The sequence below is a fragment of the Oncorhynchus mykiss genome, chromosome 1 (genome assembly GCF_057628025.1).
Source record: "Oncorhynchus mykiss isolate SJ-2025 chromosome 1, ASM5762802v1, whole genome shotgun sequence".
In the NCBI taxonomy this organism is placed as follows: Eukaryota; Metazoa; Chordata; class Actinopteri; order Salmoniformes; family Salmonidae; genus Oncorhynchus; species Oncorhynchus mykiss.
The window spans coordinates 59,699,802-59,714,031 of record NC_143022.1 but is presented as its reverse complement, the minus strand read 5'-3'; the positions used below and the strand labels follow the sequence as shown (position 1 = coordinate 59,714,031).

General features: G+C 41.9%; 1 protein-coding gene across 1 annotated transcript; it reads left to right on the top strand.

Annotated features, from left to right (window-relative positions):
* The first annotated feature begins 3,514 nt into the window (after positions 1-3,514).
* Positions 3,515-13,603, top strand: LOC110521481 (leucine-rich repeat, immunoglobulin-like domain and transmembrane domain-containing protein 1). Its single transcript, XM_021599100.3, has 4 exons — positions 3,515-3,944; positions 4,451-4,911; positions 10,394-10,699; positions 11,392-13,603. Exons 1-4 carry the CDS (start codon positions 3,811-3,813, stop codon positions 12,447-12,449), a joined length of 1,959 nt encoding a protein of 652 aa, XP_021454775.3. The 5' UTR covers positions 3,515-3,810; the 3' UTR covers positions 12,450-13,603.
* The last annotated feature ends 627 nt before the right edge of the window (positions 13,604-14,230 follow it).

The window sequence follows — 14,230 nt, the reverse complement described above, 5'->3', positions numbered from 1 at the left end:
AACAAAAATACAAAAATACATCGTTTTTTTTCTTTGTACTATCTTTTACCAGATCTATTGTGTTATATTCTCCTACATTCCTTTCACATTTCCACAAACTTCAAAGTGTTTATTTTCAAATGGTACCATGAATATGCATATCCTTGCTTCAGTGCCTTCAGTGCCTTCAGTACAGGCAGTTAGATTTAGGGATGTCATTTTAGGCAAAAATATTAAAAAAGGGGAGGATCCTAAAAAAAGGAACTCTAAGTTAAAGAATAGGACTAAGCCAGTGGCATGGATGGAACTATCCAAGCAGAATATACATTTGCATTTGGAAAGTATTCAGACCCCTTCCCTTTTTCCACATTTTGTTACTTTACAGCCTTATTCTAAAATTGATTAAATAAATTGTCCTCATCAATCTACACACAATATCCTATAATGACAAAATTAAAACAGGTTTTTAGAAATGTTTGCAAATGTTTAAAAAAATATAATTAAACAGATACCGTTTTTTACATACGTTTTCAGACCCTTTGCTATGAGACTCGAAAATTGAGCTCAGGTGCATCCTGTTTCCATTGATCACCCTTGAGATATTTCTACAACTTGATTGGAGTCCATCAGTGGTAAATTCAATTGATTGGACATAGGGCTGGGCTATATTTTAAAAAAAAGATTGACGGTAATTTTATGTTTTTTAATAATAAAAGTTCTAAATTTGCTTTGAGTAGGGCGTGACCCTAGGGTGCAAACACATACATTCTAAGTGATTTTAATGGGTCTTTCTCCATTCTAATTGTTTAATACTGTTCAATTCAACTTCAACCCCAAAAAAGTCATCATTTTCATAAGTGTCTGCATTTGAGATAATTTCCACACTGCCACATAGGGCTGCATAATATGGGCAAGTAATCTGGGAAATATTTTTAACCAAATGTTGCAATTTGACTTGCGTTAACTGTTGGAATCATGGGAATATAATGTCTATTCTAATTATATAGTTAGAATATAATAGTGGGCACTTTTAATAAAGTGTTTGAAATGACAACAAATTAAAATGCCAAGGAGTAGTTATTGTGACAGGGTAGGAACTAATGTGTTGATAGGTGTTTCCTAGGGGACCCTAAAATCTTTGGCTACATTGAATGTTTTCTCTTAGCTACTTCATGTAGCTAACATATTCTTGCTTTGCGTTTACCTCTTTAATTAAGAAGACACTGGTGGACAAACAACATGCTGATTTAGGTCTACACAATCACTAATTACGCTTGCTCTTACTCAGTACATTTATTAGCTAGCTAGCGATTATCATTAGTGTCTAACAAGATTTAGGAACAACTTGCTAAGAAAATACAAACTAGCTGTTTGAAGATGTAAGAAACACGAGCTGATAGTGTAATTATAGAATGCTAGTAGATTTATATTAAGAAGCAAAGTGACAACTGCATCGTTGTCATCAACAGTGTTGCATATGTAGCATATGTTGCATATGTTGACTATACAGACTGAACGCAAGTGTCTCGTGGTTGAGGAACATCAAATGCGCTCCTTGAGTGACAGGGGGCGTGGCTAGGTCTGTTTGGAAAGTGGCATAGAGAGAGTGGAGAGAGATGACTCCAGTGTCACATTTTGCAAACCAAACATTAAAATATCGGTATAGATGGTAAAGTAAAAATCCAAACCGGTCTGTGCATCAATACCGGTATATCACAAAACACGGTATACTGACCAGCCCTAATTGGACATGATTTGGACACCTGTATATATACGGTCCCACAGTTGACAGTGCATGTCAGAACAAAAACCAAGCCATGAGGTCGAAGGAATTGTCCATTGAGCTCCGAAACAGGATTGTGTCGCATCGGGGGAGAAGAGCCTTGGTCAGGGAGGTGACCAAGAACCCGATGGTCACTCTGACAGAGCTCCAGTTCCTCTTTCGGGATGGGAGAACCTTCCAGAAAGACAACCATCTCTGAAGCACTCTACCAATCAGGCCTTTATGGTAGAGTGGCCAGACTGAAGTCACTCCTTCAGTAAAAGGCACTTGACAGCCCGCTTGGAGTTTGCCAACAGCCACCTAAAGACTCTCAGACCGTGAGAAACAAGATTCTCTGGTCTGATGAAACAAATATTTATCTCTTTGGCCTCCAGTGTCAAGTCTGGAGGAAACCTGGCATCATCCCTACGGTGAAGCATGGTGGTGGCAGCATCTTACTTTGGATGTTTTTCAGCGGACAATGACCCAAATTACATAGCCAAGACAACACAGGAGTGGCTTCGGGACAGGTCTCTGAATGTCCTTGAGTGGTCCAGCCAGATCCCGGTCAAACATCTCTGGAGAGACCTGAAAATAGCTGTGCAGCGACGCTCCCCATTCAACCTGACAGTGCTTAAGAGGATCTGCAGAGAAAATTTGGAGAAACTCTGCAAATACTTGTGTGCCAAGCTTGTAGCGTCATACCCAAGAAGACTCAAGGCTGTAATCACTGCCAAAGGTTCTTCAACAAAGTACTGAGTAACGGGTCTGAATAATTATATAAATATCATATACGTTTTATTTTTTAATAAATGTGCAAACATTTTGGCTTTGTCATTATGGGGTATTGTGTGTAGATTGATGATGGGGGAAAAATACATTCTAAAATAAGGCTGTAAAGTAACAACATTTGAAAAAAGTCAAGGGGTCTGAATACTATACGAATGCACTGTCCAGCTTTTTTTATGTAGATTTTTGGCTGTGGAGAAGACCAAACACAATTAAAATGAGTAAAACATCCATGGCCACATTTTGGTGTACTGTAACTATACATTCTCGTATGTAATCATAGAAAATTAGCATTTTGAAGGTCACAGGTTTGTAGAGATCTTCACAATTGCTTTAATAATCTGTGCAGAATCTTGATCAGCATTGATCATTTGCACCATGTACTTTTTTATTAATGCAATCTTAACGGCAATTCAAGTAATTTGGTTGTGCTATTAGATGGTGAAAATGAAAAGCCTGTTGCAAGGGTCTGAGTGGGTCATCATAAATACTATATCCAAGCTCCGACAGGAAACATCTGGGTTGCCAACCTGAGAATTGCTGACATCAGTGTCCTAGTCACCAATATTCTGCCATTGTGCCCTTGAACAAGTAATTTAACCCCTAAACTGCTCAAGGGGTGCTGCACTGTATGGATATTTGCTTTCTCAAATTCAAAATCCACTTAAAGTATTCTCAGATTCTCTTTCCTTCCATTCATTCCTAGCAATGGGAGAAACTCCCACATATAAACATTGCATGCTTAAGCTTTTAGTATAACACTGTTCATTTAAATTACTCTGATTGAAATACTGAATTGGTAATTGAGTACCAAAGGACATTTCCTGAATGCACATGTGAAAATGAATGCATTGAATCTCTGGAGCTCAAAGCTGACAAAGCAGTCCCGTTGGATCCGGCATTTGTGCTGTATTTGGGCCACCTTGTGGCAAAACCAAAGCAGCCCTACAACAGATTAGCAGTCACGGCAGGGCTTAAATGAACACACTGTTTTCGTGGGGGAGAAAAAAAATAAACATCAGTGGATTATGACAAATTCTGAAGTATTTTCGGTGATAATAAATAGGGACATCTCTGCGGATTCCGGGATGCAATACGCATCCAGATGAAAAGAACTACAGTCCTTTCGCTAATCCTTGTCTATCCTTTTTATCTTGGGACTCATAGCAGTCTGATCACTATGGGACAGCGAAGCGGTGGGACATTAGATATTCAGATCTCTTTGGCTTCAGTGGGCGCTGACTGGATGCATGCAGACTAGCTGTGCAGTCTGCAGATAAATGTGGGCCAAAATGTTCCTTGTGTTCTTCCTGGGACTCTACCTGGCGACAGGTGCGTTTCCCTCCTCGGTGAGTGCGTGCCCGTCACAGTGCAGCTGTTTTTTTCACAACCTAAGTGATGGATCTAAGGCCAGGTGAGTAGAAGAAATGAATGACAACGCCAAACAGATGATCGCTTTATGCTCACAATGTATTTGTTTGCGCACTCATGTGCACATGCATTCTCTCTAATTGAAGATACTTTTCTCCCATGATCACATATGTTTTCCGCAAACTGTGCCATCAGCACGTGGACAAATTCAATTAGGGGAGTGCATGATGTCCAATTGTATTTAATGTAGGATTATCTTGCAATGGCAGGTCGACCAACTCTCCATCTCTGACAATCTCTCGGAGTTGAGTTGTTCGTGAGAGTTTTATTGATTGACTATAATTATGATGCAAATAATTATAATATTAATGGACATATAGCCAATATAAATTAATTTATGAATTTCACATGAATAATTCACAGCAATTTTTTCTTATTTTTTTAAAACAAAATTACAGGTCAAATAATAATCACTTTGTTTCTTTCCTCACACATTTTGATTGAAATAATATAAGCCTAAATTAAACACATCCCGTTATGTTTCCTCAGGAGTGTCATTTGCAATGACCCTGAGATCTCCCTTGTGCCTGCCAATTTCCCCGTGGACACGTCCAAGCTGCGTATCGAGAAAACAGCCATCCAACGGATCCCAAGTGAAGCCTTCAACTATCTCCGAAATCTGGAGTTCCTTTGGATGTCCTTTAACGTGCTGTCCGCTCTCAACTCGGACAGTTTCCGTGGGCTGCTAGATCTGGAGGAGCTGAGACTGGATGGGAATGCCCTCACTTCGTTCCCCTGGGAGTCTCTTATGGATATGTCCAGCCTCAGGCTGCTGGACTTGCATAACAACCGGTTGACCTCAGTTCCCGCAGACGCCACAATGTATATAAAAAACCTGACCTACCTGGATCTATCCAGCAACAACCTTCTGACTGTCCCGGCCGAGGTGCTAGCCACTTGGCTAACAGTTAAATCTTCGCATGGCCCAGATAGCTCCAAAATGATACTTGGTAAGGCAAAGCGATTTTTACCTTTTATTTTTCCTTCTATTTATCTAACCTAATTAAATAGGTGATCACATGTACCATTGAGGTACAATCTCATTTACAAGTGAGATGTGTAACTGTGAGATGTGTAACTAGCTAGTTATTCACACATTAATTCACAATTTTAAGTATTTAATAATGATTAATAAGATAATTCAAAAGACGTTTAATATAGGTCCTTGTAAACCATTTAATAATCATTATAGTTAAGTCTTTGCATGGCCTAATGTAAAGTGAGGCCTATTTATGAATACTTTATAAATGTTTTGGCCCCTAGAGTTGATGTCTGCGCCAGTGCTGAACTTTATGGCTTTGGATAAAAGTGTCTGCTAAATGGCATATATTATATGATCTAATTAGCATAATACAAATATTCCCATCAAAATCTGTCTGTTTAAGCTATAGATATGTTTTTTTGCATGGGCTGCGTCTCAATCCACCGCATCTGCCGATGTCGGCCTTCCACATCTGCGGTGGAAGGTGGCAGAGATACAGCTGTGTTTGTCAGACCACGAGACTTCCCAAAAACCGTTCTCCTCACAAAAACGTCTGTAGAGTTGGAATAGATTTACGACCCCTAGAAGCATCACAGGACTTGTCAGAAGTAAGAACAGCCGACATGCCAACTTCTGTCTGTAGCGTCCGAGCAGTTTGGCCTAGACACTAATATGATGGAAAGATTTGACTCTCACGAACACTATGGTGTTCTCTGTTTTGCTCTATACCCGCCAAAAGTGTCACGGGACTCATCTGAAGGTAACCCGGTACCAGGCTGAAAAACAAATGGAAGTGAATAGGAAGGTATACAGATCACTCCACTCTAACAACAAAATATTCTGAGCTTTCTTATGTATCTCAGATATAGGACAGACAATTCAAAACATACTTCCTTTTGATACATTTCTTGACTGTTTTTCCATGTGTGAATCTGTTATTCAATGCGTTTCTATAGGCTAATAGCAGTAAGGTCAAATTCAACTGTATGTATGTTGATGTATGTGTGTGTGTGTGTGTGTGTGTGTGTGTGTGTGTGTGTGTGTGTGTGTGTGTGTGTGTGTGTGTGTGTGTGTGTGTGTGTGTGTGTGTGTGTGTGTGTGTGTGTGTGTGTATGTATGTATGTATGTATGTATGTATGTATGTATGTATGTATGTATATTGAATACTTACAGGGATCCTAAAATGTAAAATCAATTATCAATATTCACCTAAAATGTCATACCCAAATCTAACTGCATGTAGCTCAGGACCTGAAGCAAGAATATGCATATTTTTGATACCATATGAAAGGAAACACTTTGACGTTTGTGGAAATGTGACATTAATGTAGGAGAATATAACACATTAGATCTGGTAAAAGATAATACAAAAAAAGTGTTTTATATATATTTTTTCCATGATCTTTGAAATGCAAGAGAGAGGCCATAATATAACATTGCAGTTTAAGCGAAATTTAGATTTTGGCCACTAGATGTGCAGCAGTATGTATGCAAAGTTTCAGATTGATCCAGTAAAGCATTGGACAATATTTTGTATCAAGTCTGCCCAAATGTGCCGAATTGGTCAATTTAAGTACCAAACTATAGAGAACATGCAGAAAGTATATGGTAATACAAATGTAAGTTTACACACTCTCAGGAATGTCATATATGATGGATCATTAGCTTAAACACTAACTTTCACACATCTAGATGGTGGGGTGGGTGTGGCGCTAGAGACAAGCAGGGGTTGAACTGTAGAATCATGCAAAACTAAACTAACTATTTTATCTCAGGATGACAAATCAGAGCAAGATAACTGAATGTAAGTACATTCAGATGTGAATCTGTTGCCTTTTAACCTGGAATTAAATAGATTTTTGAGGGGGTTTGTCTAATTTGATTAACACAACATGCCTACCACTTTGAAGATGCAACATATTTTTTCTTGTGAAACAAACCAGAAATAAGACAAAAAAAAACTAAACTTGAGCGTGCATAATTATTGACCGCACAAAGTCAGTACTTTGTAGAGCCACCTTTTGCAGCAAATACAGCTGCAAGTCTCGTGGGGTATGTCTCAATAAGTTTGGCATATCTAACCACTGGGATTTTTGCATATTCTTCAATGCAAAACTCCAGGTCTTTCAAGTTGGATGGGTTCCGCTGGTGTACAGCAATCTTTAAGTCATACCACAGATTCTCAATTGGATTGAGGTCTGACTTTGACTAGGCCATTCCAAGACATTTAAATGTTTCCCCTTAAACCTCTCGAGTGTTGCTTTAGCAGTATGCTTAGGGTCATTGTCCTGCTGGAAGGTGAACCTTTGTCCCAGTCTCAAATCTCTGGAAGACTGAAATAGGTTTCCATCAAGAATTTCTCTGTACTTAGCGCCATCCATCATTCCTTCAATTCTGACCAGTTTCCCAGTCCCTGCCGAAAACATCCCCACAGCTTGATGCTGCCACCACTATGCTTCACTGTGGGGATGGTTTTCTTGGTTTTCTTGCGCCAGAAATAGTGTTCTCCTTGATGGGCAAAAAGCAAAATTATAGTCTCATCTGACTGACCTTCTTCCATATGTTTGGGAAGTCTCCCGCCTTTTGCTGAACACCAAATGTGTTTGCTTATTGTTTTCTTTAAGCAATGGCTTTTTTCTGGCCAGTCTTCCGTAAATACCAGCTGTGTGGCGTGTACGGCTTAAAGTGGTCCTATGGACAGATACTCCAATCTTCACTTTGCAGCTCCTTCAGGGTTATCTTTGGTCTTTTTGTTGCCTCTCTGATTAATGCCCTCCTTGCCTGGTCTGTGAGTTTTGGTGGGCGGCCTTCTCTTGGCAGGTTTGTTGTGGTGCCATATTATTTCCACCTTTTTATAATGGATTTAATGGTGCTCAGTGGGATGTTCAAAGTTATTGATTTTTTTTTTATAACCCATCTGTACTTCTCCACAACTTTGTCCCTGACCTGTTTGGAGAGCTCCTTGGTCTTCATGGTGCCCCTTGCTGGTGGTGTCCCTTTTTTAGTGGTGTTGCAGATTCTGGGGCCTTTCAGAACCGCTGTATATATATACTGAGATCATGTGACACTTAGATTGCACACTTTATTTAACAATTTTTTTATTTATTTATTTTACCTTTATTTAACTAGGCAAGTCAGTTAAGAACAAATTCTTATTTTCAATGATGGCCTAGGAACAGTGGGTTAACTGCCTGTTCAGGGGCAGAATCGGGGATTTGAACTTGCAACCTTTCGGTTATTAGTCCAACACTCTAACCACTAGGCTACCCTGCCGCCCCAAATTATGTGACTTCTGAAGGTAATTGGTTGCACCAGATCTTATTTTGTGGCTTCATAGCAAAGGTGGTGAATACATATGCACGCACCACTTTTACCTCATTTGTTTTTTGCATTTTTAAACAAGTTATTTTTTTAATTTCACTTCACCAATTTGGACTATTTTGTGTATATTCATTACATGAAATCCAAATAAAAATCATTTTAAATGACAGGTTGTAATGCAACACATTAGGAAAAATGCCAAGGGGGATGAATACTTTTGCAAGGCACTGTACATATCACACTGTTACAACAGCATAAATGTTTTGGATTAAAATGTTGACTATATTTTCGAAAACATCCTCTGTATTATGTGCTAGCTGTTGTCCCCCATGATGATATCTCAGACACCACTCACCTGATTTTGATGATGCGTCTTGCCATAGAGAGCCATCATTTACCAAATTACACTGATTGACCCAAGTGGAGCGCTATAGTAATCAATAGTAATCCAAACTTTGAACAAGCATCTCTCCTGACCTGTTTGAGCTTGACTTGTTGTCTCTAATTGGCCCAAGGAGGGACGCTGTATCATTCGTGGGGGATGACATGTTTGCTGTTGCCTTGTTTAACCATTGATATGTTCTAGGGGCTATTTTGTGACCTTAACCCTAAGAGTCTAAGCCTCTAGATGGCGATATCTACTACGCTAATATATTTTTGAAAAATGTAATATGGTAATAAGCCAGTGGCGGTATCAAAAAAATATAAAACAATTACCTGATGAAACATTGCATTGGGTCTTACTGCTATTAGCCCATAGAAGCACATTGAATTACATATTCATACATGGCAAAAAAAGATAGTCCAAAAATAAATTGCTCAAACCATGCGAATCTCAGCTTTCGATAGTGGGGTCCAAATAGTTTCTAGCTCAAACTGTTCGGACTTTACATATCGTGAGAAGACCTTTAGTGAGAAGACCATATGTTTTCCTGAGAAGACCGGTGCAAATGGCCGACACCGGCGATGCAGTGGATTGAGACAGAACCGTAAATGGTTTATAAGGACCTGCATTGATCAACTTATTAATGAACTTATTTACCTAAGGTTGATGTCCGAGGCCCCACCTCTGTTGTACTTCTGCATCTGCAGTGAAAGCTGACGGAGTTAGAGCGGTGTTTGTCAGACCATGAGACATCCCGAAAATCGGTACTCTCACAAAATCATCTGTAGCTTCCGAACAGTATGGCCTACAAGCTATTATGATCCCTTTTTGGAAATATGAATTTTTCACGAACACGTACATGTCTTGGGACTCGTCAAGTTGGTACAGCCTATCTGCAAACTTCTGTCTGTAGCGTCCGAACAGTTTAGGCTACACAAGAACATGACCTATCTGTGTAAAGGTGAGATGAACACGTACATGTCTGTTGTTTTACAATACTAGTCTGAAGGTCCACCTGTACCATTTGACAAAAATACGGGGTTAAATATATGTAAATAAAAATATATTTAAAAAAAGTTTCCTGATCTTTCTTATATCTCTCAGATATAGGACAGACACTTCAGAACAAATTTCCTTTAAATTGGTTTTGGGGAGGGGACTATCTGTTGTTCCATTTAGTGAATTTGTTATGCAATGCGTGCTAATAGCAGAAAGGCCAAATACATATTTTTCATCAAACAATAATTATATATTTTTTTGATACTTAAAGGGGTCCTAAAATGCTATATAGCTTAGTAGAGAAGAATGTGTGATGTGTTCCAAAAGCATCTGGAAAAGCCAACATGATCTGAGTATTGTGGGATCTCTGCCTTAATCCCAATTTAACCATCGTCAGCATCACCACCACCACCGTCATTGTAGTTTAGTGTAGCATGTAAGTAATCCTCACACAGACATCCACAGGGCTGTAGCCGCACAGTAAAGCTGTGTAACCAGACAGACACTCTCACAATGTGAAAGTGACCAGGGCCAGGAGTTTTTCCTGACCACGTGACCTGACCAGGAAAAACTGTGGGCCCTTCTTATAACATTTCCCCCACTTCAAATAGTAACTCTTATGCTTTCCCCTCTTCTCTGACCTCACCAAACCCCATTAGCGTCCTTTTTATTTTATTCATCACAGAATTCAAAGTTCAATTGTATTCTGACATGTGAATGAATCAGTTGAACTTCAACCATCCAGGTCTCCATGACAACTCCTGGGTGTGTGACTGCCGCCTGTACGACCTGATCCAGTTCCAGAAGTCGCCAACGCTCTTCGTGGCATTAATCGACACGCGCCTCCGCTGCTCCGCCCCCGAGAGCCTGTCAGGTGTTCTGTTCAGCGACGCCGAGGGGCGGAGATGCCAGGCGCCGCGCATTCACACAGCAGTGGCGCGAGTCCGCAGCGCCTTGGGAAACAATGTGCTTCTGCGCTGCGGGACCATCGGCATTCCCAGTCCTGATCTGGCCTGGCGGAGGGCGGATGGGAAAGCCCTGAATGGGACAGGTAACTCAGCAAGGGATTTGTGTACGTGTGTGTGTTTGAGGTGTGTTTATGTGTGTGTTTACGCTTCTTTTTCTCTGGGCTCTATTCAATCTATATCACTGAAGCGTTACAGATTGCGCGCTAGAAATCTTAAATGTAATTTCTGATTGAGCCGACATACAGTATGCAGCGTTTATCTCCACTAACACGGGAACATTGTCTTTAAATTGAAATCACAATGTAACGCTAATTGTCTACGATACTGATTGAATAGAGCCTTCTCTCTCTCTGAGTCTGTACACGTGTGTGTGAGTTTGCACTCGTGCCTGGTTAATTAAGACACTTTCATTCAGTTTGCCCTGTAGCGTTAATATGTTGGTAATTCAGCAGAGAGCTAGAGCCATATCCTTGGTGTCAGCCCCAGGACATCTGTGGGGAGAATGCACTGTGAAAGCAACACAGCTAATTTTCCTTCCAATGCTGGATACTTTACTTTTAATGTAAAGGACAGGATTCATTACAGAATTTTTTTTGTCAATTATTGGATGTTTTCGATATTGGGGGCCATTTTTCTGGACGCTGATTAAGGATGTTCCTTGACTAAAAAACACTTTCAATGGGAATCTCTCTCTTTGTATGACTTTTTGTATTATTTTATTTAAATGTTATACTCTGACTAATAGTGTGTCCATGTCACTTCTCTGGCGCTACAGTCCAGCAGGAGAACTCCAAGGAAGGCATCGTCTGGTCAATCCTCAGTGTCCCGGCCGTGTCCTACCGTGACTCAGGGAAGTATGTCTGCAAGGCCAATAACTACGCCGGCAATGCCGAGGCCGTCATCTCCCTAGTTATCTCTGAAGCACCCCCAAAACCCGACAACAACAACAACCTAACCAGCGTGGTTGCTGCTGCCGTAAAAAAAAACAAAGTCAAGAAACCCAATGGGATAGGGAAAGCAGCATACCAGGAGAAACTGGTGGCTAGGGTAGGGGTTCCCACCACCAGCCCTCCACCCCCACTTGTTGTGTTGGACTCCAGCCCTGCGCCTGAGGGTGTGGGGAGTGTAGCAGATAGAGCCATCCCTGGACCAACCACTTTGCCTAGTCCAGACGGACTCCTGGAGCTGGAGAAAACCAACCTGAGCAACCTGGCCCAGGCACAGTATGACCCGGACCGGATAGTTCGCTCTGTCAAGGTGTTGGGCGACACAGAGAACACCATCACCCTGAACTGGCGGGCACCCAAGGCCAAGAACACCACAGCTTTCAGCGTGCTCTACGCTGTCTTCGGTGAGCGGGACATGCGCAAGATCAATGTGGCGGCGGGCCAGAATCGCGTCTTCATCGAGGGCCTGGTGCCCAAGACCAAGTACATTGCTTGCGTTTGCGTCCGGGGCCTGATCCCCAAGAAGGAGCAATGCGTCATCTTCTCAACCGATGAGGCGGCCAGCGCAGCCGGCACCCAGAAGCTCATCAACGTCATCGTGATCACGGTGGCGTGCGTCATCGCCGTGCCGCTCACCGTCATCGTGTGCTGTGGCGCACTCAAGAGGCGCATCCAGAAGATGTGGGGAAAGAAGTCCAAGGACATCCAGGATTCGTACGTGACTTTTGAGACGCTGTCCCCCGGGACCAAGGCTAAAGGTTTGGATGGTGAGTACCTGACCAGACTCAACCCTGAGGAGTCCAACCGACTGCTGTCGGCCCGCTCCAGTCTGGACTCAGAGGCCACGGCTAAGATAGAGGGACAGCCCAACGAGTACTTCTGCTGACATCATGCTCCACCTCCCTCCCCATGCTTATCACCCCCGCTCACACACCTCACTCTCATCACAGTCCCACGCACACGCCTTATGCTCACCACAGCCCCATACATACACCTCGTGCTCACCATAGCTCCACACACAAACCTTGTCCCCACATACCTAATCCTTTCTCTCAACCTCAAATTCAGCAAAGTCCCACAGACACATTTCCTCATCACCACAGCCCCATACACAAACCTCACACTCCCCCTGAGGTTCACCACAGCCCCACACATACACCTTGTCGAAATGCTCACACTCACCACAGTCCTACACACACACCTCGCTGTCTCCCTTTCACTTACGGTAGCCCCACACACATATCTGGTTCTCTCTCTTTCTCTCACCTTAGCCGCCCACAAACATACTCACACAGGGCACAGGACTCTCTCCCACCTCTCCACCCACGTTGGGCTCCACCACATTGGGGGTTCTATCAGATGACGCTTGGACAATGCACCATCATGGAAATATCAGTTCTGACATTAAATTATTATTTTATTTTTTTTACATCTGAAATGTATAGTATTTCAACAGAGAATTTGAATATTGTAATGAGTTTTTACACATTTGGGGGACTATTAGTTATAAATGAGCCCACAAACAAGGCCCCAGAGCATTTCATTCAAATACATTTATCATAGATAAAGGACAATTCCACCCCTTTATCAACATTTATTATGCTGTTAGTATATATGCACTACTGTAAGATGTCATACACATTGTGATGATCTGTCGTTTTTGTTAGTCATACTGCATGATTTCTAGTTTTTGTCATTTTGAAGCTTCTGCATTGCCCTCGTCTACAGCATTCTACAATTCCTAGGGTGCATTTTGTCTCCCATGATGCAATGCTTTGCCTAGTTAGCCTGCAGTTAGTTTAGCTAGCTTGCTATCAAACCCAGATGCATCTTAGTCTAAATACATTGCCTATGTCATAAGTTATGATTGCATTTCACATCACTTTTGGGTTGTAAATATATTATAATGCTTGCCTGAATGTCATAGGGGCCGATTCCGACCAGAGTAAGCGCACATAAATCTTCCCTTACACTTCCCCCCCCCCCCCCCCCCGCCCCTCCCCCACTCTAGAATAAAAATATATACTTTGGGGTACATAATCTGTTAGACAAAATTGTCATAGTTACAAATCAGGTCACCCTACCAAACTTCCTCGCTAAAACATACCGTAGGTCTGTCTGCTGCCTTTTCATTGGCTTTTAGGCTGTGACAATGTCCACACGAGGGGACTAATACAAGTGTGGATTACATTTACATTAGTGCTTGCTGTCAAAAGGCTGCATTCTGAAATATGGACGGGAGCAACAGCAATCTTTTGAGGATAATACAGTGCCACCGACGGGGCCCACTACCATGGACTGCAGGCCCCCCTCTCCTTCTCCGTGGCCGACGTGAGTCAGACATTTAAACGTGTTAACACTCGCAAGGCTGCTGGCCCAGAAGGCCTCCCTAGCTCCGTCCTCAGAGCATGCGCAGACCAGCTGGCTGGTGTGTTTACGGACATATTCTGTAATCGCTCCCTATCCCAGTCTGCTGTCCCCACATGCTTCAAGATGGCCACCTATACTCAAGATGTTCCTATACTCAAGAAGGGAAAGGTAACTGAACTAAATGACTATCGCCCTGTAGCATTGTCACAGGGCGATAGTCATTTAGTTCAGTTACCTTTCCCTTCTTGAGTATAGGAACATCTTGAAGTGCTATCGCCCCACAAGGGTGCATGCTCA

Excerpts from the sequence above, each read along its gene's own strand:
- LOC110521481 (XM_021599100.3), top strand. The coding sequence starts at position 3,811 with ATGTGGGCCAAAATGTTCCTTGTGTTCTTCCTGGGACTCTACCTGGCG. Across the intron at positions 4,912-10,393 it reads TAGCTCCAAAATGATACTTG|GTCTCCATGACAACTCCTGG; the intron begins GTAAGGCAAAGC and ends TCAACCATCCAG. Across the intron at positions 10,700-11,391 it reads GAAAGCCCTGAATGGGACAG|TCCAGCAGGAGAACTCCAAG; the intron begins GTAACTCAGCAA and ends CTGGCGCTACAG.